The 25730-nt window shown below is 38.3% G+C and overlaps 1 protein-coding gene across 5 annotated transcripts in view; it reads right to left on the reverse strand.

The window, feature by feature from the left end:
• Positions 1 to 232: 232 nt before the first annotated feature.
• Positions 233 to 25730, reverse strand: part of LOC123514579 (zinc finger protein 280D-like) — an 88538-nt gene continuing 63040 nt past the window's right edge. For 3 of the 5 annotated variants that reach the window (XM_045272539.1, XM_045272541.1, XM_045272540.1), the window contains 2 exons: positions 8084 to 8154; positions 233 to 700 (listed from right to left, as the gene is read on the reverse strand). In XM_045272539.1, the coding sequence (XP_045128474.1) occupies positions 547 to 700; positions 8084 to 8154 (225 nt within the window). In that variant the 3' untranslated portion in view covers positions 233 to 546. Of the gene's footprint in view, positions 714 to 8083; positions 8155 to 25730 lie in introns of all 5 variants that reach the window. The other 2 variants (XM_045272543.1, XM_045272542.1) reach the window with 2 other exon arrangements.

Raw genomic sequence — 25730 nt, forward strand, 5'->3', positions numbered from 1 at the left:
TTATGATCCTCCACTTAGTGCTACCCACCTTCACCTCTTCCTTGATGTAAACCTCTGGAAAGGGTAGCAACACCTCCTTCCTCTCTTCCTCTGCTTCACTCATCTTAGCCCTTGTTCAGTACACTTTAACACTTGCTCAAATTCAAAATTCACAATTTGGGGTGTGTATTAATGCAGCTCAGCTTACTCCTCTGAGCTTGTATTTTGGGGATGGAAACAGACACTCTTACTCTTATTTTCATGCTATTTCTTTTCTTTCTTTTTTTCTTTTTTTTCTGTTGATGTACTTCTTCAGTTTCACAGTTGCCTTCTGTCACTGCAGCACTTTAGGTTTCCTTCACTCCAGTATTCTAATATTAAGTTATCTTAGTAGGGACATATAATACCAAGTCTCTATTACCTTGCTTACATTACATATAGCACAGATATAAACATTCCAAATAAATGTGTGGCTTTTAAAGCTTTGTTGAAGAATTTAAAAAGAAAGAGGAGAATACATGTCATAGCACCACAAGTAACTCAATATGAATATATGAATTCTATTGACTATTGCACTAGATTTCTGCAGTTGTCCAATACATTAGCAATGGGCTCCTTGCCCTGTCTGGCACTATGAACACCACCAGTACACAGCCACAGCCACCAATGCAACACACTTTGTATCAGTGGCATCCATCTGCTTGCCATGCTGTCATGAGTCCTGCAATACAAAACTACATCACTTTAATTGTTGTTGTCAATACTGTGTAAAACATAGTGTACTTAAACTTTAAGTTGTATATATGAGAGTATTGTACTGGACATCTTCCTAAAAAATATCTATTTTCATTTTCATATGAATCATATCAATATTTCATAAAAATGAAAAAAGCAAAGAGCTCATCTTCAGTTTCATATAAATCACATTACTTCATAACAATGAAAAAAGACAACAAAAAGAGCTCCAAGCCTTACAAAAAGACATTGTTAAAATGGGGCTAACTATTAAAGCTTCTCAATGATGCAATAAGCATTCACAAAACACTAAACAGTGAGCTATAAAAAAAAAGAAAAAGAAAAAGAGTATGCTAGTTGTGATCTCATTGAATGTTTCCCTTTGTGTCTCACAACTCAAGGGGGCAGTCACAGCCTGTCCTCTAAAGACAACTCTCCTGCTTCTCACAAAGCTACATGGACTTACTACAAAAACTTCCTTCACTCAAAAAAAAAAAAAAAAAAATGGCAACTCCTAACACAGCCTTAGAGTACCCTTCTGTGAAGAGGACCAGAAATGTCTTAAGGTCGGACCGCTCTTCATGTAGCAACCCAAAATGTCTTGACACCTCCCTCAACTTTTTCTTCATTAACTTCTGCAACATTCATGGTCTTATATCTAATTTTCAATCTGTAGAAGACCTTATCTTCTTTTCCTCAGTGAACCAAAGCTGTCTGAGGCAAATGACAGAAGCCCCTTTTCTGTTCTCTCCTATCTTCTCTATCCTCATTTTTGTTCCAAAGCTGTATGTTACCTCTATGTGTGCAACGACTTGACTTGCTCTCGTGCCAACACTCTTGAATCTTCTGAATTTTCCACCATCTGGCTTCGATTCAATAGTCAATCTCTAACTAAATTTATTTGTGCTTTCTATCTCTCCCCTAACTCTTCTGACTATAGAGAATTCTTTGATTATTTAACTTCCAAAGTGGAGCACATTCTATCCCTCTATCCTTTGCAGAGATCTCCATCCTTGGAGACTTTAATGTTTACCACCAACTTTGGTTTTCCTTTCCTTCACTGACCATCCTGGTAAACTAGCCTTCAACTTTGCTATCCTCCATGACCTAGAGCAACTGGTATAACACCCTACTCATGTTCCTGACCATCTTGGAGATACGCCCAACATTTTTTACATTTTCCTTACCTCTAATCCTTCTCCTTATGCTGTTACCCTATCTAATCCATTGTGCTCCTCCGACCACAATCTCATATCTGTATCTTGTCTTATTTCTCAAATCCCTCCTCAGAATCCCCCTAAGCAGAGGTGCCTCTGGCATTTTGCCTCTGCCAGTTTGGGGGACCTGAGGAGGAATTATGTTGATTTTCCCTGGAACAATTACGTACTGTTTCTGTATCAGAGACCCATCTCTGTGTGCTGAATGCATAACAGACATGATAGTGTCTGGCATTGAGGCGTACATTCCCCACTCTTTTTCTCAACCTAAACCTTCTCAACCTTGGTTTAACACAGCCCGTTTTTGTGCTATACATGATAGAGAGGTTGCCCACAAAGGGTACTTAAACCTTCCATCACCTGAATCTCATGCACTTTATATTTCTGCCTCAAATCATGCTAAGTCAGTTCTTCAACTTGCCAAACACTCCTTCATAAATAGAAAATGTCAAAATCTCTCAAACTCAAACTCCCCTCAAGACTTCTGACATCTGGCCAAAAACATCTCCAATAACTTTACTTGTTCATCTTTCCCTCCTTTACTTCATCCTGATGGCACAACTGCCATCACATCTGTCTCTAAAGCTGAACTCTTCTCTCAAACCTTTGCAAACAACTCCACCTTGGATGATTCTGGACTTGTCCCTCCCTCTCCTCCACCCTCTGACTATTTCATGGCTACAATAAAAGTTCTTCATAATGATGTTTTCCATGCCCTCGCAGGCCTGAATCCTCAGAAGGCTTATGGAGCTGATGGGGTCCCTCCTGATGATTTCAAAAACTGTGCTTCCGTGCTTGCATTTTGCCTGGCCAAACTCTTTCAACTGTCTATCGACTTCTACCTTTCCTTCATGCTGGAAGTTTGCCTGCATCCAGCCTCTTCCTAAGAAGAGAGACCATTCTAATTCCTCAAACTATCACCCTAAAGCTTTAATTTCTTGCTTGTCTAAAGTTTTTTAATCTATCCTCAACAGGAAGATTCTCAAACATCTGCCACTTCAAAAACTTCTCTCTGATCACCAGCATGGCTTCTGTCAGGGCCCCTCTACTGGTGGTCTTCTGGCTTTCGTTACTGAGTCTTGGTCATCCTCTTTTAGAGATTTCGGTGAAATTTTTGCTGTTGCGTTAGACATATCAAAAACTTTTGATAGAGTCTGGCATAAAGCTTTGATTTCCAAACTGCCTTCCTACGGTTTCTATCCTTCACTCAGCAACTTTATCTCTGTTTCCTTTCCGACTGTTCTATTGCTGCCATAGTAGACATCCACTGTTCTCCTAAATATATTAACAGTTTCTCTGTTCTCTGCCAGTTTTTCTTACTCCTTCAGCTGCTAACTCTGTACAAGGGCCTTATCCATCCTTGCATGGAGTACTCTTTGCATGTTTGGAGGGGGGATCTATTCACACAGTTTTGTATGATAGGGTGGAATCAAAAGCTTTTCGTCTCATCAGCTCCCCTCCTCTGACCAACTGTCTTTAGCTTCTCTCTCTCACAGCTAAAATGTTGCATCTCTTTCTATCTTCTATTCCTATTTTCATGCTAACTGCTCTACTGACCTTTCTAACTGCATGCCTTCCCTCCTCCTGCAGCTTCACTGTACAAGGCTTTCTTCTTCCTCTCACTCCAATTCTGTCCAACTCTCTAATAAAAGAGTTAACCAGTATTCTCAATCATTCATACCTTCCTCTGGTAAACTTGAACTCCCTGCCTGCTTCTGTATTTCTATCTTCCTACGACTTGACTTCTCCTAAGAGGGATGTATCAAGACATTTGTCTCTTACTTCTGGATAACTCTTAATAACTCTAAAGGAACTGACAATCTATTTTTTGTTGCCTTGGTCAGTCTCCCTTCTCGCACAAAAAAAAGAAAAAAAAAATCATCATGTTTTCTGTAACACATTCATTGCTGTATTGACGCAAGGATCAAATTCAGCATAACACACACACACACACACAAAACCAGATCATAAGAGACACCTCAGTCCCCTTCAATATTACTTCAAGCCATCACGAATATCATTTACCTAGAGTGTAAACTAAAGGTGAGAGCTATGTTTAGTGCTGTCTCATCTAGGTGATAGAGTTAAAATGTCAACAAGATGGAAAAAGGAGCAAGGAACAAAGTGAGAACCAGAATGGACAAGGGCAAGGAGTGTTTGTTTACCCCAAGCAATAGAGTGGAACTTGCTAGAAATTATTTCTCAGGCTTCAGACTAGAGGACAGGCATGATGACAGCAACACCAGAGATTTTATTGAGGAGAAGGGTCATACACCTAGAAGACCTAGAGAAAGACTTGATGGCCAGGCTAAAAACTTTGGAAAAGGAGATCATGAAAGCAAACACTTAAGTGTTGAAGATAAACTATGATGACCTGAAGAACAAAGTTTGTGTTAGTGAAAAGAAAATGAAGATCAAGTGAGGAAAATAAGTGAAGAGCAAAATTAGAAGATGGACCAGGATCAGTGAAAAGCAAAATCATTAGAAGATGGACCAGGATCAGCAAAAAGTTAGTCTTAAAAAGATTATAGAAGAATCAGCGAGGGGAAGGAAATGAAAAGTTGAAAAAACATTAATAAAGGTAATTAAGGAAAAGAAAAATTTCATTGGGGACACTGTAGAAAAGAAAAAGTGTGTTGTTATTTTGGGATAAAAAAAGAGTTATGCCAATTAGACATGAAAAAGAAGAATATGAGAAAAAGCAGGCTGAAAAAGTAGTGATGGAGGTGAAGGATGACGAAGAGGAAGGCAAGAGATTGAGTGAAGAAATTAAAGAACTTTATAGACCGGGGAAATACAAGGAGGGAAAAACATATTTGTTAAAGATTAGAATAAGATCACAAACAGGAGCTGAGGAAATCCTAGCAGGCTCATAGAGGCTGGGAAGGAAAGAGGCGTACAAAAACGTCTGGTTAAAACGCTATCTACATGAAGAGGAAAGAGATAAACTCAGGCAGCTACGGAAAATAGCCAAAGAAAATAACTTAAACAAAACAACAGAGGAGAGGATGAGCTATTACTGGAAGGTCAAAGATATGAGACTGAGGAAGTGGTACACAAGGAGGGAGAACAAAAGGGAAATAAGTAACAATGTAGAAGAGGAAGAGTATTAAAAAATGTATACAAAAATGTAAATGGTATTTTAATTTCTAAAATAGCATTGAATTATTATTTAAGAGAAAAGAACCCTGACATTGAGGGATTAACTGAGACAAAATTGTATGGAGGACTTGAAGAATTGGGTATTGGGGAAAATAGATACGATATAAAGAAGAATAATAGAGAAACAAAAAAAAGGAGGAGTGATGTTACTTGTAAAGAAAGAGCTGTAGGTGGATGAAATAACTTATGGAGAAGGGAGTGCTGAAGAGCTGAAAACACGAATAAGATATCAAGAAGGAAAACGGAACTTTGCCGTTGTTTATGTCCCACCCAAAACAAACTCATGGAGAAATGAAGAATACAGGAACATGCTTAATGATACCAGAAAATGTTTACAGAGACTAATTGAAAAGAATAAAAACTTAACAGTGATGGGTGACTTTAATTACAAGGAAATAGTTTGGGAAGACCTGACAACTGAGGGAGAAGAAACATCTTGAGGACATATACTATTGAATCTAGCAGCAGACAATATCCTAACTCAACATGTGAAGGACAGCACAAGGAAGAAACATCAAAATTGGATTTAGTATTTACTAAAGAACCAGAGATACCTGATAACTTAAAACATAAGAGTCTACTTGGTAAAAGTGACTATTTATTACTTGAATTCAGGCTGAAAGACGGACTGGAAGAAATTAGGAACAAAGACTATAAAAATAGAAGGCACAATTACAGTAAAACTAACTTTGCAGAATTAAGGAAATACTTTGAACAAGAAGACTGGACTGAATTTTATATATCAGAGAAAACTGAAGACAAGTGGAATATTTTAATGGAGAAGTATAATGAAGGGAAAATGAAACACTTGACAATCAAGAAAGTAGACAATCCTAGACACAAGGAGTGGTTTAACAGAAGGTGTGAGTTAGCAAGGAATGAAAGAGAAAAAAACCTGGAACAGATGGGGAAGAAACAGAAGACGATATCATTGGTTACACTATGCCCAAAAAAGAAACGAGTATGTCAAGATTTAGAGAATGGAACAGAAAAACTATGAGAAGGATATAGTGGACAAATGTAAGGACCAGCCAATTGTTTTACAGATATGTAAACAGCAAGCTGAAAAACAAAGTAGAAATAAGCAAACTAAAATACAGTGTGGGGCAAATCAAATGCCCGAGTTTTGATAGGCTATTTGGAATAGTAAAACAATACTTATAGAATTATTTGTTGTTTTATTCGAATCAGTATACAATGCCGTTTGTGTGATCACTTTTTGAAGATGGCATCAGGAAGATGGTGGCCATCTGTAGCGATGTACTGTTGAAGGCGATGTCTGAAGTTTTCAGCTGCTCTTCGGCACATCTCAAGGGGTATTGCAGCGATTTCCTCCCGAATTCGCATCTTCAATTCTTTCAAATTGTGTGGCTGACTTCTGAACACTTTCTCCTTGAGATATCCCCACAGGAAAAAGTCGCAAATGCTCAAATCAGGTGAACATGGGGGCCACTCGACATCACCCCTCCGAGAGACGAGGCGTGCCGGGAACATCTGTCGCAATTTGACCATTGCAACTTGAGCAGTGTGGGCTGTTGCTCCATCTTGTTGGAACCAGATGTCTCCCAGATTTGTTTCCTCACTTAACTGCTCAACTTGCAATGGTCAAATTGCGACATGTTCCCGGCACGCCTTGTCTCTTGGAGGGGTGATGTCGAGAGGCCCCCACGCTCACCTGATTTGAGCATTTGCGACTTTTTCCTGTGGGGATATCTCAAGGGAAAACTTCAGACATCGCCTTCAACAGTGCATTGTTACAGATGGCCACCATCTTCCTGATGCCATCTTCAAAAAGTGATCACACAAATGGCATTGTATACTGATTCAAATAAAACAACAAATAATTCTGTAAGTATTGTTTTACTTTTCCAAATAGCCTATCAAAACTCGGGCATTTGATTTGCCCCACCCTGTACAATAATGAAATGTATGAAGACCCAGAAGATATGGCGGGAGTGATGAACAACTGCTTCCAGTCAGTCTTCACCAGAAAAAGCGACTTCCAATGTCAAACCCCAGTGGAACTAACTGATGGTGTTCGTGAAATAAGGGTGTCAGTAGAAGAAGCAAGGAAAATAATGGAAGAACTAGATGTGAGGAAAGCCTCAGGTCCCAATGGAGTGTCAAACTGGATTGTAAAGAAATGCAGTCACTAATTAGCAGACAAAATCCACAACATCATTATGAGTTACTTAACAGATGGTAAAGTACCAACAGATTGGAAAAGAGCAGATATTGTGCCCATATTCAAAGGAGGAAATAAGGAGGATACATTAAACTATAGACCAGTGTCATTGACCAGTGTAACAGCAAAACTATGTGAAAGGATCATAAAGAAGAAATGGAGGAAAAATCTGGAGAAAGGTATGTTGACAGTAAAAATCTAGTTGCAGAAGATTGTTTCATGAAGAAGAGGGAAGGCGCTTACTGACGGTTAAAATAAACCACAATTCTGACATACCATTCTTCGGACACCTACCAGTGAAGTAAATCCACCAGCAAAGACACGAAGAACCAAAGACAGGAACTCAGATAAAGTCACCACATGGTAAATAGCTCCCAAAATGAAGTACTAAATATGTGAATAATTAGCTGACAATGGCAGATGGTTTGGGAACGTCTGCAATTTTTTTTACTGCAAAGAAGTTATATTGACACATAAGGGAGATTTCAAGACATTTGTCCTTGTCTTTTGGATAACTCATAATAACTTTAAGGGAACTAGCAATCCAGTGAACCTTTTTTTTTCCATTTTTTTTTTTTTTTTTGCCCTTGGCCAGTCTCCCCTCTTGCATAAAACAAAACAAAAAATGTCACCAAATTATATAAAGTTTCCTGAACCAGCCAACACACATCAGGTTGCAGAGGAATTGCTGACATTGAAATAAAGGTTATGCAGGATACTTATTGGGAGATTCAAGATATAAATCTAAAATTTACTAATTGACACCAACACTGGATCCCCAAACTGAACAAGAAATTAGACTTACCACTTCACATATAGGCACATGCAACTCAGATGAGATGGGGTGTGGAAACAGCGGTTTGCAGTATTGAGGCACTTTATACAAAAAATAGAGACAAACAAGATAATTATTGTTACAGTAGTACTACATGAAACTGTTGTGAACAGCAAGCTGACTGCTCCAGAATCTGTGTCAGAATCTGTAGAAGTACAAGAGTATGTTCTTCTGGAAGAAGCAAAAGGGAAGGCACTGCATGGGAGGATTATAGAGCAGTGGTTTTAACTTGTATGTCTATTGTACTAAGGCAGGTGTTGGCAAACTACAGCCCACCAAATGACTTCATGTGACTCAACAAATGTTAGTAAATATGAAAGAGAAAGTTAAGAAACAACGACAAATAATATTGTGAGCATTTCATTTTCTTCCGCCAGGTGTGCATGTCTGGGAGAGTGGCTTATTCTTTAAAAGCCTTTTATTTTATATTTTAAACATTAATAATTTTGGGTTAATATATTATAATATAGTGATTATTATTATTTTTTTCTTTAATGTAACCCTAGTAACAAAAAGTTTGCTCACCCCAGCACTAAGGTGTGTGTTATTATTTTCAAAGTGTATAACATATCCTTGGTCTGACGAATAAGTTAGTGCTACCTCAATTATTTTAATCTCTGCTCTTTGGCTACATTCAGTTTTTATTTGCTGAAAGTTTCCATGCAGTGTAGCTTTGCTATAGGCTGTAATTGGGTAATATAAAAGAATACTGTTGTGGCAGACCCTTATTACCAACATTTTATTTTGGAAAATATATGTTCAATGTGTAGATCCAGCTACAACTGGCCATTGTTTTGGAAGTTAATGCACCTAATCAAACCAACCTACCCTAACCTAGGTTAGATGGCCCCCTAACAAAAAAATCCTGGATTCACCCCTGTTATTAAGTGTAAACAGTTATCTTCTAGATATATTTGGGAAACAAATGCTATTTTTTGTGCATGTTTCTCTTTTTTTAAACAAAAATAAAGTCTATTACATCTTTCCAATCATCTTGCATAAAGTCTTTGATCCATATTTATTTCCTTACAAAGAGACTAGAACTTTTTCCCAAGAGTCTGCTACATACTTGATGGTGTCTGCAGCTTCTTTAATACTTTGTGCTGCAGCAGACCACCCACCCCTGCAGCAATTTCAATGCCTTCTTTCCCCTTCTCCATAGGGTGATTGCCATACCTTGGGATTTATCTTGCAGGACTGGCTTTTCTGACACCAGCTCATGCAGTTAAATCTTTTGAGTTTCGGTTACTGGAGCTTCTTTCATTATTGCCATGATGATGCTTAAATGGTGAGCACTGGCCAGATCAACAATTGTATTTGCGGAGTCAGAAAGGACATAAACATGAATCAGCTAATCAGTTGAGGCAAAAAGTGCATCTACAGAGCTGCCAACCTGTGCAAAGAACAATGTTGGTGTTTGGTCTTACCAACGCCACAGTGTTTCCTTACCCGAGTTAAAAATACAGGCAACCCCCGCTTAACGAACAGGTTACGTTCCTAAAAAAACTTTTGTTGTATGAATTTTCATTAAGCGAGCCAATTAAAATAAGTTTGACCCCTAACTTGAACTTCCATTGAGAATAAACAAAGCGAGAGTGCATCATAGTACAGTAAAAGGTTTAATGAAAGTAAAAATTATGAAGTTAAACATTTAAGCAGTTTCATTTAAGACTAAGTCATTATAGTGTACACTAATGTATGTATGTAAGTAACTTTATAATGTTGATGATCTTAAATTTATGAAGGGAGGGAGAGTGGAGCGGGAAAGTGTTACAGTTGACTATGGTTAATACAATGGACCAGTGGGTGGAGGAGTCAACAAGGTACAGGGGGGAAGAAGAGCCATCGTTGCTTGACCTAGTTTTCACAAAGAAACCAGAATCCCCTCCAATCATATAATACCTTAGTCCAATGGGGAAAAGTGATCATGCGACATTAGAGATGCAAATGCAGGAGGAAGATGAAATAAGTTACAGAGAGGATTATAAAGGAGAAAGGTTAAACTATACAAAAGCGGAATTTGAAAAATTAAGGATTTATTTTGCTGATATTGAGTGGAGTAATATCATGTACAAAAATACTGTAAAAGAGAAATATGATATATTCTTACAGAAATACAATAAAGGAGTAAAAAAGTTTGTTCCTGTTTATAGAGTTCAGAAAAAAAATACATGCTTGGTACAATGCTAGATGCATACAAGCAAAAAAGGCAAAAGATAAAGCATGGAAAAAACTCTTAAAGCAGGGAAATGACTATAACAGACAGCAGTACAAAGATGCTAGAAATTAATATATTTGAGCAAGGGGAGAAGAAAGAAATTTTGAGAAAGATGTAGTGGATAAAAGCAAAGATGAACCCCAAACTTTTCTACAAGTTTATAAACGACAAAACAAAGAATACGGAAACAATTGAAAAAATAATTAAAGAAAGGAAGACATACCAAACAGAAAAGGAAATGCATGAAATAATGAATGAGAGCTTCAAAACGGTATTCACTGCAGATGATGATTTCACAGAACCTGATAGGACATTGGATTGCCAAGGATTACAGGAAATTGCAGTGCACAAAAAGGATATTGGAAGATTACTGGATAAGTTGGAAATCAGAAAAGCAATGGGGCCAGGTGTATCAGGCTGGGTGTTAAAAGAATGTAAAGAGCAACTACTGGATCCAATTTGGGAAATAATTAAAAGTTCAATAAATGAAGGGAAAGTTCCACTAGAATGGAAGAGAGCCAACGTAATACCAATATTTAAAGGAGGAAAGGCAACTAAACCACTAAACTACAGACCTGTGTCACTTACAAGTGTCATAGGGAAGCTATGTAAAATAAATACCAAAGAAAAATGGGTTAAATTTCTAGAAGAGGAGCAAGTCATATCAAACAGACGATTTGGATTCAAGACAGGGCAGTCATGTGTATCAAACTTATTGGTTCAGGACAGGGCAGTCATGTGTATCAAACTTATTAAGATTCTACTTGAGAGTAATTGCTGGACTTGAAAACAGAGATGGATGGGTAGACACAGTATACCTGGATATTAAAAGGGATTTTGATAAAGTCCCTCATGGAAGACTACTTTGGAAACAAGAGAACATAGCAGGATTGCGAGGAACTTTGCTCAAATGGACAAGAGATTTTTTGAAGGATAGGGAAATGAGAACTGTGATCAATGATACAAGCTCATCTTGGGGTTAAAGTAACTAGCGGAATGCCACAAGGGTCAGTATTAGCCCACATTATGTTTCAGATTTAAGTAAACGACATTCACATTGGGATGAACAGTTATATAAACTTATTTGCTGATGATGCAAAGCTGCTAAGAGTGATCAAAACCAGAGAGGACTGTCTGCTGTTGCAGGAAGATATTAACAAGATCTATGAGTGGAGCAGGAAGTGGAAACTGGAATTTAACACCAAGAAATGTCACATTATGGAACTAGGAAAGAGTAAGAGAAGAGGAACAAATAATGAAGACTAAAGAGGAAGTGTAAACCAACGCTACCCTGACCCTGTGCGTCACTTCCTCTGCCTCACTCTCGCCCCAGCCATCATCCAGGCAGGCCATGCTCCACCGTTCCACCTCCTGCCTCCACGCCACTTCAACCATGCCGTGCAAAGCCACCTCAAATATCGCGAGACCACTGCATCATGCAAGTGTTTTTATTTCCAAAAATATACTGTACAGCACTCTAATGAAAAAAGTTAGATATAAATTAAGCCTTTAATAGTTCTGATTTAGTCTATTTTAGTGTTTTTTAGAGGTTATAGTGATGTTTTGGAGGGGGTCTAGGCTGGAGGTTGGTCCCTACCTGCCTAATTCTTAAGTATCCTATGGGAAAAATTGCTTCACGATTTGAATAAACACTGATTCAACCAATGAAAAACCACTCTAACCCCGTCAAATTGCGAGAATCCCCTATATAAGATAGTAAATGATATTGAAAAGATAGACAAAGAAGACCTGGTGCTGTTGACTGGAGAAGATGGAAGGACAAGAGGATGTGAAAAGAAGATCAGGATGAGGCAGTGTGTGAAGGATATTGGAAAATATGGTTTTCCACACAGAACGGTGGAAAAATGGAATGCATTGCATAATGAAGTTGTTACAGCACATAATGTGCATAACTATCAGGAAAAATTAGATAATTAGAAAGGACACTATGAGCCCCACTCAAACCCTGTACAATATAACTAGATAAATACAACTAGGTATATACACACACACACACACACACACACACACACACACACACACAAGGAAGATGGAGACGATTCATACAAAGGAGACCAACTAAATTACAGAAAGGCTGATATTGAGAATCTCAAGAACTATTTTAAAAACATAAACTGGGAGGAGATGGAAAACTCAGAGATGATGCAAGAGAAGCATAGCTTATTTTTGGAAATATACAAAACAGGAGTCAGGGAATATGTCCCGAAATATAGACCTAAAGAAGAAGGAAAGAAAGATTGGTTTAATGCAAGATGTGTTAGGGCAAAGGAGAAAAGAGATGGAGCATGGAAAAGGTGGAGGAGAAATAGAAATCCAGTACAGGCAACCCCAGTTTAACGAAGGTTCACACAACGAAATTTCGCTACAACGGTTTCATTTTACTACCATCTGCTCATTTAACGAATACCAAACTCGCTTTAACGAAGTTTTATCCAGGTAATTTTTTCCAAGTTTGAAAGCCCCACCATATCATGCAAGCCGACAAGCTTTTGAATACACTAGCAGCCGCAAATACTAAGGCCTGCCTCAGGAGAAATCCTGGGACAACTGTAGAATCAAGATCAAGATCAAGATCAAGCCTCTCGTGGACAACACGCACCACTCACTCTCATAACAGCGTCAGCAGCAGCTCGTCTTCACTCGCTCAACTTCCCACCACAACTCCTTGCAATGTGGCCTAGCATTCCTAAGACCAGGAAGTCTCTTACTCTCAAAGTGAAGCTGGATATTATTCACAGACACGAGAGGCGAAAAAACTATAACATTGCTGGCCACCATCTTGACTCCATCTACTGTCTCTACTATTTTCAAGTCAGCAGACTATTAAGAAGGCTGGTGAGACTGTATCTTCCTTGCAAGCTAAAAGAACCACCTGAACTCGTGACTCTACAATGGATAAAATGAAAAGCCTTGTGGAAATGTGGTACATAAGTTTTGTATGCAGTAAAATGATGCGCCCTTTGTTTACATTCCACAGGTTGCCGGTTAGTGTCTTTCCCGTTTCACTCTCCTTCCCTTCATAAATTTAAGATCATCAACATTATAAAGCTACGTACATACATACATTAGTGTACATTATAATGACTTAAATTAAATTTAACTGCCTAAATGTTAAACTTCATAATTTTTACTTTCATTAAACCTTTCACCATACTATGATGCACTCTCGCTTTGCTTACTCTCAGTGGAAGTTCAAGTCAGGGGTTAAACTTGTTATAATCGGTTCGCTTAACGAAATTTCGCTTAACGAAGTGTTCTTTTAGGAACGAACAAGAATTGCCTGTAAATAAGGAAAACTTCAAGGCAGTGAGAAATGAATATGTTAAGGTGAAGAAGGAAGAGGAAAAGAACTTTGAAAAGGACATTGTTGAAAAATGTAAGAAGCAACCAATATTGTTCTACAGATTCATAAATGGAAAAATTAGGCAAAAAGAAACAATAGAAAGGTTAAAAGAAGAGAACGGGATAGTGGAAGACCCATAAAGTATGGCAGAACTATTAAATGATAAATTCCAGGTCTTTACTAAGGAATCCAAATTTGAAAGGCCACAGGGTAATAGAGAGACAGTCTATATGAAAGCGATTAAAGTAACCAAGCTTGAAATAAAAGAGTTAATGAAGGAACTGGATGAAGAGAAGGCAATGGGACCGGATGAAGTCTCAGGCAGAATACTGAAAGAATGTAGGGAAAAACTAGCAAGTCCTATATACATCATCATAAAATGCTCAACAGAAAATGGAACAGTACCAGTAGAATGGAAAAGAGCTGAGGTGGTTCCCATATACAAGAGCGGAAGGAAGAAAAAACCTTTAAATTACAGACCGGTATCACTAACTAGTGGAATATGCAAGATGTGTGAAAGAATAATAAAGAAACAATGGATCGAGTTCCTTGAAGACAACAAATTATCATCAAATAGCCAATTTGGTTTATAAAAAAAGATGGTCATGTGTAACTAATTTATTGAGTTTCTATTCTAGAATAGTTGATAAGAGTACGAGAGAGAGAGAGAGAGGGATGGGTTGACTGTATTTATTTGGATTTAAAAAAGGCGTTTGACAAAGTGCCACATGCAAGATTACTATGGAAGTTAGAGGAGAAGGGTTGCTTAAAAGGAAGCACATTGAGATAGATAGAAAATTATTTGAGGGGGAGAGAAATAAGGACGGTAGTTAAAAATATGAAGTCCAAGTGGAGAGCAGTAGAAAGCGGAGTGCCACTGGGTCAGTATTGGCAGCAATACTTTTCCTCATTTATATTAATGACATGCCAAAAGGAGTGAACAGCTACATAAATCTGTTTGCAGATGATACAAAACTGTGCAGAGTTATAAAGCAAAAAGAGGATTGTGAAATACTGCAAGAAGACCTAAATAAGATCTGGTAATGGAGTAAAAAGTGGGAAATGGAATTCAATGTGGACAAAAGCCATGTCATGGAAATGGGAAAGAGTGAAAGACGACCCATGGGAATCTATAAGATGGGAGATGGAGTAGAACTGGAGAAAGTAAAAAAGGAAAAGGACTTAGGAGTGATGATGGAAGAAAACCATCAACCAATAAGCCATATTGATAAAAATTTTTAGAGAGACATATAATTTGCTAAGGAATATTGGAGTAGCATTTCACTACATGGACAAAGAAATTATGAAGAAATTGATAAGTACTATAATAAGACCCAGATTGGAATATGCAGTAGTAGTGTGGACCCCTCATAAAAAGAAACACATGGAAATAGGAAAGAGTGAAAGACGACCCGTGGGAATCTATAAGATGGGAGATGGAGTAGAACTGGAGAAAGTAAAAAAGGAAAAGGACTTAGGAGTGACGATGGAAGAAAACAATCAACCGGTAAGCCATATTGATAGAATTTTTAGAGACATATAATTTGCTAAGGAATATTGGAGTAACATTTCACTACATGGACAAAGAAATGATGAAGAAATTGATAAGTACAGTGCTTACTCCAATTTTGCGAGTTCAAATTTTGCGATACGCCAATTTTGCGACCAAGGACCAAAAATTGCCATTTTTAAAATTTCCCCATCTTGCTCCTTTCTCCCGGTATTGTTAGTGGTGGCGGTGGAATACTCCAGGAGAGGTACTTACGGGGATGTAGGCAGTGCTGCAGACTGAGTGATTCCCCGTGTCCTCTCTTCCCGGTTCCCTTTGTGGTCTCATTTATACAATTGAGCAGCTGCAGCCTGCCCTCTAAAGACAACTTCTACTACTTCCTACACTACACTACAACACCTTACACTTTTACACTCTCTTCAAATCAAAATTTAATAATGGCTTTACCACGCCCTGCCTCGGAGTCCCCCTCTGGGGAGGGGACCATAAATGTCCCCAGGTCGGACTGCCCTCTGCTGTCGACCTTGGGTGTCTTGACACTTCATCTAATACTTTCACTATCAATTTCTGCAACATTCGTGGCCTTCGTTCTAATTTTCAATCTGTGGAACACCACCTCTCCTCTACTAAACCTCATCTTCTCTTCCTAACCGAAACACAGTTGTCTGTGACTACTGACAGCAGCCCTTTTCTGTTCCCTCCTACTTGCTCTATCCTCATTTTCAATCCAAAGCTGGATGTTGCGCATACGTGCGTAACGACACCACTTGCTCTCGTGCCCACAATCTTGAATCTTCAGAATTTTCTACCATCTGGCTAAGACTTCAATGTCACTCTCTAACTAAATTCATCTGTGCTGTATACCTCTCACCTAATTCCTCTGACTATGTAAAATTCTTTGACTATTTGACTTCCAAGGTGGAGCACATCTTATCTCACTTTCCTTTGCTGAGATCTCCATTTTAGATTTCAATGTTCACCACCAGCTTTGGCTTTCATCTTCTTTCACTGACCAACCTGGTGAACAAACCTTCAACTTTGCTATCCTTCATGACCTAGAGCAGCTAGTGCAGTTCCCTACCCGTATTCCTGACCGCCTTGGAGACACGCCCAACATTCTTGATCTTTTCCTAACCTCCAACCCTTCTGCTTACTCTGTTAAACTTTCCTCTCCGTTGGGCTCCTCCGACCACAATCTAATTTCCGTTACCTGTTCTATCACTCCAGTGCAGCCTCAGGACCCGCCTAAGCGGAGGTGCTTCTGGCATTTTAACTCTGCTAAGTGGGAGGAACTAAGGCAGTACTATTCTGATTTCCTTGGGATGATTATTGTTTTCATGTCAGAGATCCTTCTCTTTGTGCCGAGCGCATAACAGAGGTGATTATCTCTGGCATGGAGCTATACATTCCTCATACTTTCTCTAACCCTAAAGCTAAAAAGCCTTGGTTTAACTCTGCTTGTTCTCGTGCTGTCAATGATAGAGAGGCGGCTCACAAACGGTTCCGTAGCCATCCAACTGCTGAAACTCATGCCCTATATATTTCTGCCCGTAATCATGCCAAATCTATTCTCCAACTTACTAAAACTCTTTCATCAATAGAAAATGTCAAAGTCTTTCCAATTCTAACTCCTCTCGAGATTTCTGGCATCTAGCCAATAATATCTCTAACAACTTTACTTCTTCGTCTTTCCCTCCTTTACTTCATCCAGATGGCTCTACAGCTGTCTCTTCTTTTCTAAAGCTGAACTCTTCGCTCAAACCTTTGCTACCAACTCAACTTTGGATGATTCTGGGCATATTCCTCCTACTCCTCCACCCTCTGACTACTTCATCCCTAAAATTAAAATTCTTTATAAAGACGTTTTCCTGGCCCTCTCTGGCCTTGATTCTCGGAAGGCTTACGGTCCGGATGGAGTCCCTCCTGTTGTTCTCAAAACTGTGCTTCCGAACTCGCTCACTGCCTGGTCAAACTCTTTCATCTGTGTCTCTACTTCTATTTATCCTTCTTGCTGGAAGTTTGCTCACATTCAACCTGTCCCTAAAAAGGTGACCACTCCAATCCTTCTAACTACCGCCCTATAGCTTTGATTTCCTGCCTTTCTAAAGCCTTTGAGTCTATCCTTAATAGGAAGATAATGAGGCATCTATCAGCTCACAACCTTCTCTCTGATTGCCAGTATGGTTTCCGTAAAGGCAGATCTACTGGTGATCTTCTTACTTTCCTAACTGAATCTTGGTCATCCTCTTTAGGGACTTCGGTGAAACCTTTGCTGTCGGCCTTGACATATCGAAAGCCTTCGATAGAGTCTGGCACAAATCTTTAATTTCTAAACTACCCTCCTACGGATTCTATCCTTCTCTCTGTACCTTCATCTCCAGTTTCCTTTCCGATCGTTCTATTGCTGCTGTAGTAGACGGTCACTGTTCTTCCCTAAAACTATCAACAGTGGTGTTCCACAGGGTTCTGTCCTATCACCCACTCTCTTTCTATTATTCATCAATGATCTCCTAAATCTGACTCAATGCCCTATCCACTCCTATGCTGATGATACCACCTTGCATTATTCAACAGCGTTCAACAGACGCCCAACCCAACAACAATTAAATGACTCAAGGCGAGATGCTATAGGACGCCTAACTTCTGATCTTTCACTTGTTTCTGATTGGGGCAGAGAAAACCTGGTTTTGTTCAATGCCTCAAAACTCAATTTCTACAACTATCTACTCGACATAACCTTCCAGACAACTATCCTCTCTTCTTCAATAACACTCAACTTCCCTCTCCTCTACATTAAACACACTCGGTCTATCCTTCACTAAAAATCTAAACTGGAAATTTCACATCTCTACTCTTGCTAAATCAGCTTCCAAGAAGTTAGGTGTCCTGTGGCGTCTTCGTCCATTTTTCTCTCCTCCCAGCTGCTTGCTCTGTACAAGGGCCTTATCCGCCCGTGTATGGAGTATGGCTCTCATGTCTGGGGGATCCACACACAGCTTTACTAAACAAGGTGGAATCTAAAGCTTTTCGTCTTATCAACTCTTCTCCTCTAACTGACTGTCTTGATTCTTTAAGTCACCGCCGCAATGTTGCATCTTTATCTGTCTTCTACCGCTGTTTTCATGCTGTCTGCTCTTCTGAACTTGCTAACTGCATGCCTTCCCCTCCTGCGGCCTCGCTGCACAAGACTCTCTACTTCTTCTCATCCCTATTCTGTCCATCTTCCTAATGCAAGAGTTAACCAGTATCTTCACTCCTTCATTCCCTACACTGGTAAACTCTGGAACTCTCTACCTGTGTCTGTATTTCCACCTGCCTATGACTTAAACTCTTTCAAAAGAGGAGTGTCAAGACACCTCTTACGTTAACTGGACCCTCCTTTAGATTTTTTGTTTTTTCTTTCTCCTACTTTCCTCTTAACAGGGCCTGGCAACCAGCGGGATTTTTTTTTCCAACACTTTGTTTTCCCTTGGCCAGTGCCCTTGTAATGTAAAAAAAAAAAAAAAAAAAATATAGCCAATATTTTATTAATTTATTCAGCATCACCTCCGAGGATCAAAGGAACTTCCTGGCCACATGCCTTTAACTTCCACAACAACAAAACAAAATTCTTAGAAGTCCAAACTTGCCTGGGCATGGTGACGTTACCACATGTGCTGATCCTCGCTGCTCTGGTGGCTCTCAAGTCAATCATCCTGGCCATGACAGGCAAGGGCACATCTTCCAAGGCAGACACTGAGCATCACCTCCGAGGATCAAAGGAACTGGCCACATGCCTTTAACTCTTTCCATGTTTCCCAGCAGGCAAGGATCTTCCAAGGCATGTTCACTATGTTCACTATAACGGGGACCCACATAGTGGCACTGACTTGTGACGCTACACAGTGTTGTGTAGCTCTGGCATGCTGCGCACATCCAAAGTCCTCTCTCATGACTGTCTTCTCGGATCTTGTCTGTCTTCCTCCCCATCCTCCTCTCCTCCATTCCATCATGCCATCAACATCTAGTCTCTCAAGTAAATAACCTTTTCTTTTTTATTCATTTTATTATCATTTTGATAGCATTTAGGTAAGTAAAACAATTTAGGCTTTTTATAATTATTTTGTTCATGTCATGCATACATTCAAGGTCTATTTTGAATGGGTTTTATGGACAAAAGTATGATTTTTTGGGGGGTCTGGAACGAATTAATGGTATTTCAATACATTCTTATGGGAAAAATTGATTCAGGGGACGAACAAATCGGGTGACAAACAGGATTTATGAACGAATTATGGTCGTGAGGTGAGGTTTTACTGTATATTATTATCATATTCATATTATATTTATCATAGTTTGGTGGTTTTTTGGCTAGTTTTCATAAAAATTTGGCAGTAATTCATCGAAGCTCATCTGGCAACACTGCCCCGCTCCCTCCCACCTTCCATTTGTTTACGTACACCTCCACAGAGTTCTCTCTGCAAATTTGGAGGAATCCTTGTGCTCGACTTTGTTCAACATGGCGCCACCAACCAAGAAAAACATTAGGCTAACTTTGGAGCAGAAGATGAAGATAATTAAGATGAAAAGAGATGGAAAAAGGAACTGTGATATTTCCAGAGAGCTTGGTGTGGGAGAATCAACTATGAGAATGTTGTTTAAAAACAGTGAGAAAATTGAAAAAGCTGTAAAAAACCTATGGTGGACAGATTTTTGATTCTCGTAACTATTGTACAAACACTAATCATTCATATGGAAAGATACCTGGCTCAATATATATGTGATATAAATATGGACAAAATATTAGGAAAATATTGAAAAATTAGGCGACCATGGATGAGGGATCCACCATATTCAATTTTTCCCATAGGAATAATACTTCCAATTTTGCGATTTCCAAATTTGCGACTCACAATGCCGCCCATTTTCTCGCAAAATTGGAGTAAGCACTGTACTATAATAAGACCCAGATTGGAATATGCAGGAGTAGTGTGGACTCCTCATAAAAAGAAACACGTGGAAATGGGAAAGAGTGAAAGACAACCCTTGGGAATCTATAAGATGGGAGATGGAGTAGAACTGGAGAAAGTAAAAAAGGAAAAGGATTTAGGAGTGACGATGGAAGAAAACAATCAACCGGTAAGCCATATTGATAGAATTTTTAGAGAAACATATAATTTGCTAAGGAATATTGGAGTAGCATTTCACTACATGGACAAAGAAATGATGAAGAAATTGATAAGTACTATAATAAGACCCAGATTAGAATATGCATGAGTAGTGCGGACCCCTCATAAAAAGAAACACATAAGGAAGTTGGAGAGACTACAAAAAATGGTTACAAGAATGGTTCCAAAATTTGAAGGGATGCCATATGAGGAGAGACTAAAGGCTATGGATCTACCAACCCTGGAACAAAGAAGGGAGAGAGGAGATCTGATACAAGTTTATAAATTGATCAATGAAATGGACCAAATGGATAATGAGAAACTGATCCTGAGAGAAGAATATGACATTCGAAGCACAAGATCGCATAGTAAAAAGCTGAGAAAGGGAAGATGTCTGAGAGATGTTAAAAAATATAGTTTCCCGCAAAGATGTACTGAGACGTGGAACAGTTTAAATGAAGAAGTAGTGTCTGCAACGAGTGTGCATACTTTTAAAGTAAGATTGGATAAGTGTAGATATGGAGACGGGGCCACACGAGCATAAAGCCCAGGCCCTGTAAAACTACAACTAGGTAAATACAACTAGGTAAATACACAAACCAAGTGAAGAAAGAAGAGATAGAGGAGTTAAAGAAACAAAATGGTTTATTAATGGCTTCATGCAGCAAATGAAGAATCATTAAAAAACCTACAAGAGAAAATTCAGGATGGGGCAGGCAAGGTTGAAATTGGAGGAATTAAGAAATGCCTGGAGGAATAATCAGCAAGAAAAGAAGTAAAATTTTCAGAGGTAGTCAAGAGACAGATTCAACAAAAGACAAAAGATGCAGTAATACAAGTAATGGGACCGATCGCGATCTGCTATGTAGGTGCCTTCAACCGCCAGATGGGTTAATTATTTCACAGCAAGTTGGTCAACTGGAACGTACTTTTCTGCACGTTTTGTAAATATTAAATGGTTTAATAAAATAGTTATATTCTTTCTAAGAATGTACTCATGGCACATAAGCTAAAAAAGTGGAAATGTTTATATATATATGTCTAGCGCTCTTCTTTACCATCTCCATTTCTGGGACAAAAAATAGAAAAGATCATTAATATGTAAAGTGTAGTTTTAATGCCTTTTTCTTTCCATAAAAATTAATATAAATTATATTCATACAGAAAATCACAATTATTAATAGTCTTAAGAAATTAACAGTACAGAGGATATTATCTAACATGCACCGAGATTGTTCTATCGAAACGTAAACAAATGTAGCGTGTTAACTAACAGCCATCGCCACACTCGCTACACAACGACTTCACTATGGATAACACTATGGATATTAGTGAGGATGAACTTAGAAAATGGAGAGTGCCAACTCTGAGAAACTTTCTGAGATCAAAAGGCATACCAAGTTCGCTTGTTGTGATTCAGTTAGGAAAATTCGATTTCGGTAATGTTGGCCATTTTATTTCGGCACAGACTCCGAAAATTGTTTTTTTTATAAATGCTACTCAGTGATATTTGCTCACGCTTTTGAGTGGAGCATTATCCTAAGCAGAAACTCTGACAATTTTGTGATAAGGTATATATGTACTATTAGACTTGCAAAAAATATTTTGATGGGACACTGGTACATCCATACTTTGCACCATTAGGAACATATATTTGCATATTTTTATGTCATTTTCAATCAGACGCATAGATAAATAACCAAACGTTTATATTATGAGGTATGTAGGCATGAATATCTGTATATATTTTTTTTTAATAGGGCTTCCACAAGAGCGACAGTTCGGCGCGATAGGCAGGACCAACTTGTGAATTAAACCAGCTGGCGAACAATGAAAACTACATAGATAGTGATTGGTGCCATTCAGGAGAAAGAAGATAAGGTGAGGACACAGTGGACGAGGAAATATATCCTAATTATTGGGCCGAAAGAAAAAAACCCTAACAAGTTTGTAAGAGAAAGAGAACATAGAGAGCTGGCTGAGTGTTATAAAATTTGTTCAGGACAGCTCATGGGGGTTAGAACAAGAGATGGAGGAAGTGACCAGCCTGGAAAAGTTTAGTGAAGTGGGAAAGAGATCACAGAAAGCGTACAAGATCTCAAATGGCAGCAGAGGAGATAATGGCAAGAACAGGGAAATTAGCTGAATTTAAAGATGTATAGATAAAAAGATATGAACCTGGATGAGAGAAAAAAGAAGAGAATGCTAAGAAATGAAGCTAAGGAAAAATACGAGAAAAGGACAGAGTTCGAGAAGAAGAAATCTTACTGGAGAGTTCTAGATATGAGACTGAAGAAGTGATATCTTCCAGAAAAAGAAGGGATACTGGAAAAAAGCAAGAAATCAATACAGATACAGGTAACCCCGCTTAACGAAGGGGTTACGTTCCTAAAAATCTCTTTGTTAAGCGAATTTTCATTAAGCGAACCAATTATAACAAGTTTAACCCCTGACTTGAGCTTCCATTGAGAATAAGCAAAGTGAGAGTGCATCATAGTATAGTAAAAGGTTTAATGAAAGTAAAAATTATGAAGTTAAGCATTTAAGCAGTTTAATTTAAGACTAAGTCATTATAATGTACACTAATGTATTTATGTAAATAACTTTATAATGTTGATGATCTTAAATTTATGAAGGGAAGGAGAGTGGAGCGGGAAATACGATAGCTGGCAACCTGTGGAATGTAAACAAAGGGCGCATCATTGTACCGCATACAAAACTTATGTACCACATTTTCACAAGGCTTTCCATTTTATCCATTGCAGAGTCACAAGTTCAGGTAGTTCTTTTAGCTTGCAAGGAAGATATGATCTCACCAGCCTTCTTAATAGAGTCTGCTGACTTGAAAATGGTAGACAGTAGATGGAGTCAAACCATGGTGGGAAGCAATGCTATTAGTTTTCTCGCCTCTCTCATATTTGTGAATAATATCCAGCTTCACTTCGAGAGTAAGAAACTTCCTGGTCTTCTTAGCAACGCTAGGCGACATTGCATGGCGTTTTTGTGGGATGTAGAGCGAGGGAAGACAAACTGCGCATTTTGACCACGAGAGGCGTTCGTGTATTCAAAAGCCTGTCGACTTGCGTGATACGGCGGGGCTTTCAAACTTGAAAAAGATTACCTGGATAAAATTTCGTTAAAGCGAGTTTGGTGTTCGTTAAATGAGCAGATGGTAGTAAAAGGAAACCCTCATTATAGCGAAATTTCGTTGTGTGAACCTTCGTTAAGGGGGTAGTTGCCTGTATATAGAAATTAATATAGATGGACTGCTGTTCAGTGTGTTGGAGGTTAGAGACTACCTGAAAGAGAAAAGACCAGATGTAATGTAATGTGCATAGTAGAAACAAAACTAAAGGAGGAGGTCCATGTTAACTTTAAGGGGGAAATTCGGTCAATTTGGTCAAAAATTCTTGAAAATATATTTGGCATCTGATATCATCACTCTCATCTCGAGCTGTGGGATGTTCTTGTCAGGTGCAAGACGCGTTTCTCACCTGGTTATGGAGGTTTAAAGGTCCACATCTTTAAATGGCAAAGCTTATGCCACACCCCCTTTATCTCTTAGGTTTTGATTTTCTTGCATCTCTCGCTTTTTTTATGGTTTTTCGAATTTGTCTTCTGATGAAGCAGTACGATAGTTCGAAGGAGCCTGTGACATGGAGTGAAACGAATAGCAATGCCACATTCACACCCCAGCCCCCAACATCCCACACTGCTATCACCAACTTGTTGCACTTTTTTTTTTTTTTCCTAAAACTGACAATGCCACATTTAAGTGCTAAAAGAAAGGTGAAGAGTGAAATAAGACACCAAAGAGCCTTGAAAAGGTGGAGGACTGAGGAGACATGTGAATCAGCTGCTTTGTCTTCCTCCAATCTCCACAAAAAAAAAAAAAAAAACATGTGTCTGGAGCAAGCTACAGGCATAGCCTGTTACCACAGGAGGAGAGGCTGACCTACCAAACGAGTGATGATGGTTCTCTGGTAGTGATATCATTGGAAAGGTTACAAAAATTGGTCAGTCTTATGAAGTGTGAGTGTGGAAACAGTTACTTCAGATATAAAGAATAGTATCTTCAAAATAGGTTCTACCTGGCCACAATGAGGTGGGTTGGCTCCAATAATACCCATGGAATATGTTATTTTCATAATGGATATAGATATATCCATGATATGTAATAAAGTCATATTGATATGTTATAAAGTGGTATTAATATGGTAAAGTATTAATATGATAAAAACGGGATCAGGAACCAGAAGCCTACCAGACAAGGGAGAACTCACCTTGTGTAGGTACTTTTTATATGCTATCCATGACCTCATACTATCAAAACAACAACAACAAAGGATTATGTGTGTAAATATTTGTATTTGGTGCATGTTGGAGTGAGTTCTATGGGTGTATTGATGATGTTCACAGAAAATGCATTTTTCTAAACATTCTCTTTTTGTGGATATATTGTTGAATAACTTTTTAAATAATTGACTGATTTTAAATTCTTGCATCAAAATAATCATCAACCACATTTTTATAAGCATGACCATGGCCATGATCAAATTCCTTCAATTAAATTCAAAGCAGATTTTTAAACTCAAAATATCAAATAAAAAAAAAAAAATTTTGTAGTGTGTTGAAATTGTTTTAACTTAGTTTACGTGTATGCCGATAGTCACATTTGTTTGCTGTTATGTCTATTACCTCTGGTCAAGAGGATATTACCTTGCTACTATTAGTCATGATATTTATACACAATGTGTATTAATATGTATTGATTTTATACTGTAATTATGATATTTCGTGATTTTGAAATTTTTTTTTCATCGCTGAAAAATAATTTTTGAACAAAAACTACCACAGGTATCTATATCACAATTACAGTATAAAATCAATACATATTAATACACATTGTGTATAAATACTATAGTGAAAAAATAAGGATTGGAGAGCCAAAAAAACGATACCACATTACGAGAACCAAATTTCCCCCTTAAGGAACATCAAAAAGCATATATCTGAATAATCTAATGCTCTAAATAGGTAGATATTCAACTCACCTTATGTATGTTACAACACCTCTCTAATAAGAAAAAAGCTGCCATAAATAATTACTTGAAGATCAAACAACACAACTTATCACATCAGATTATAAGGAAAATTTTCTGCACAGCAGAAACATTTAACATTTCAAATAAAAACTTTCCATTACCTACATCTTTCCTCATATTTACTATACAAAACATACATCTGACAGTTGTTTATAACTGTTTTCAGAGATAGCAGATGATAGGTAAGATTTTTTTTTTTTTATGCGAGGCAAAGCTAACCAAGGGCAACAAAAAAACTAAAGAAAAAGATCCACTTGATTGCCAGTTCCCTTA

Source organism: Portunus trituberculatus, chromosome 38 (genome assembly GCF_017591435.1).
Source record: "Portunus trituberculatus isolate SZX2019 chromosome 38, ASM1759143v1, whole genome shotgun sequence".
Taxonomy (NCBI): Eukaryota; Metazoa; Arthropoda; class Malacostraca; order Decapoda; family Portunidae; genus Portunus; species Portunus trituberculatus.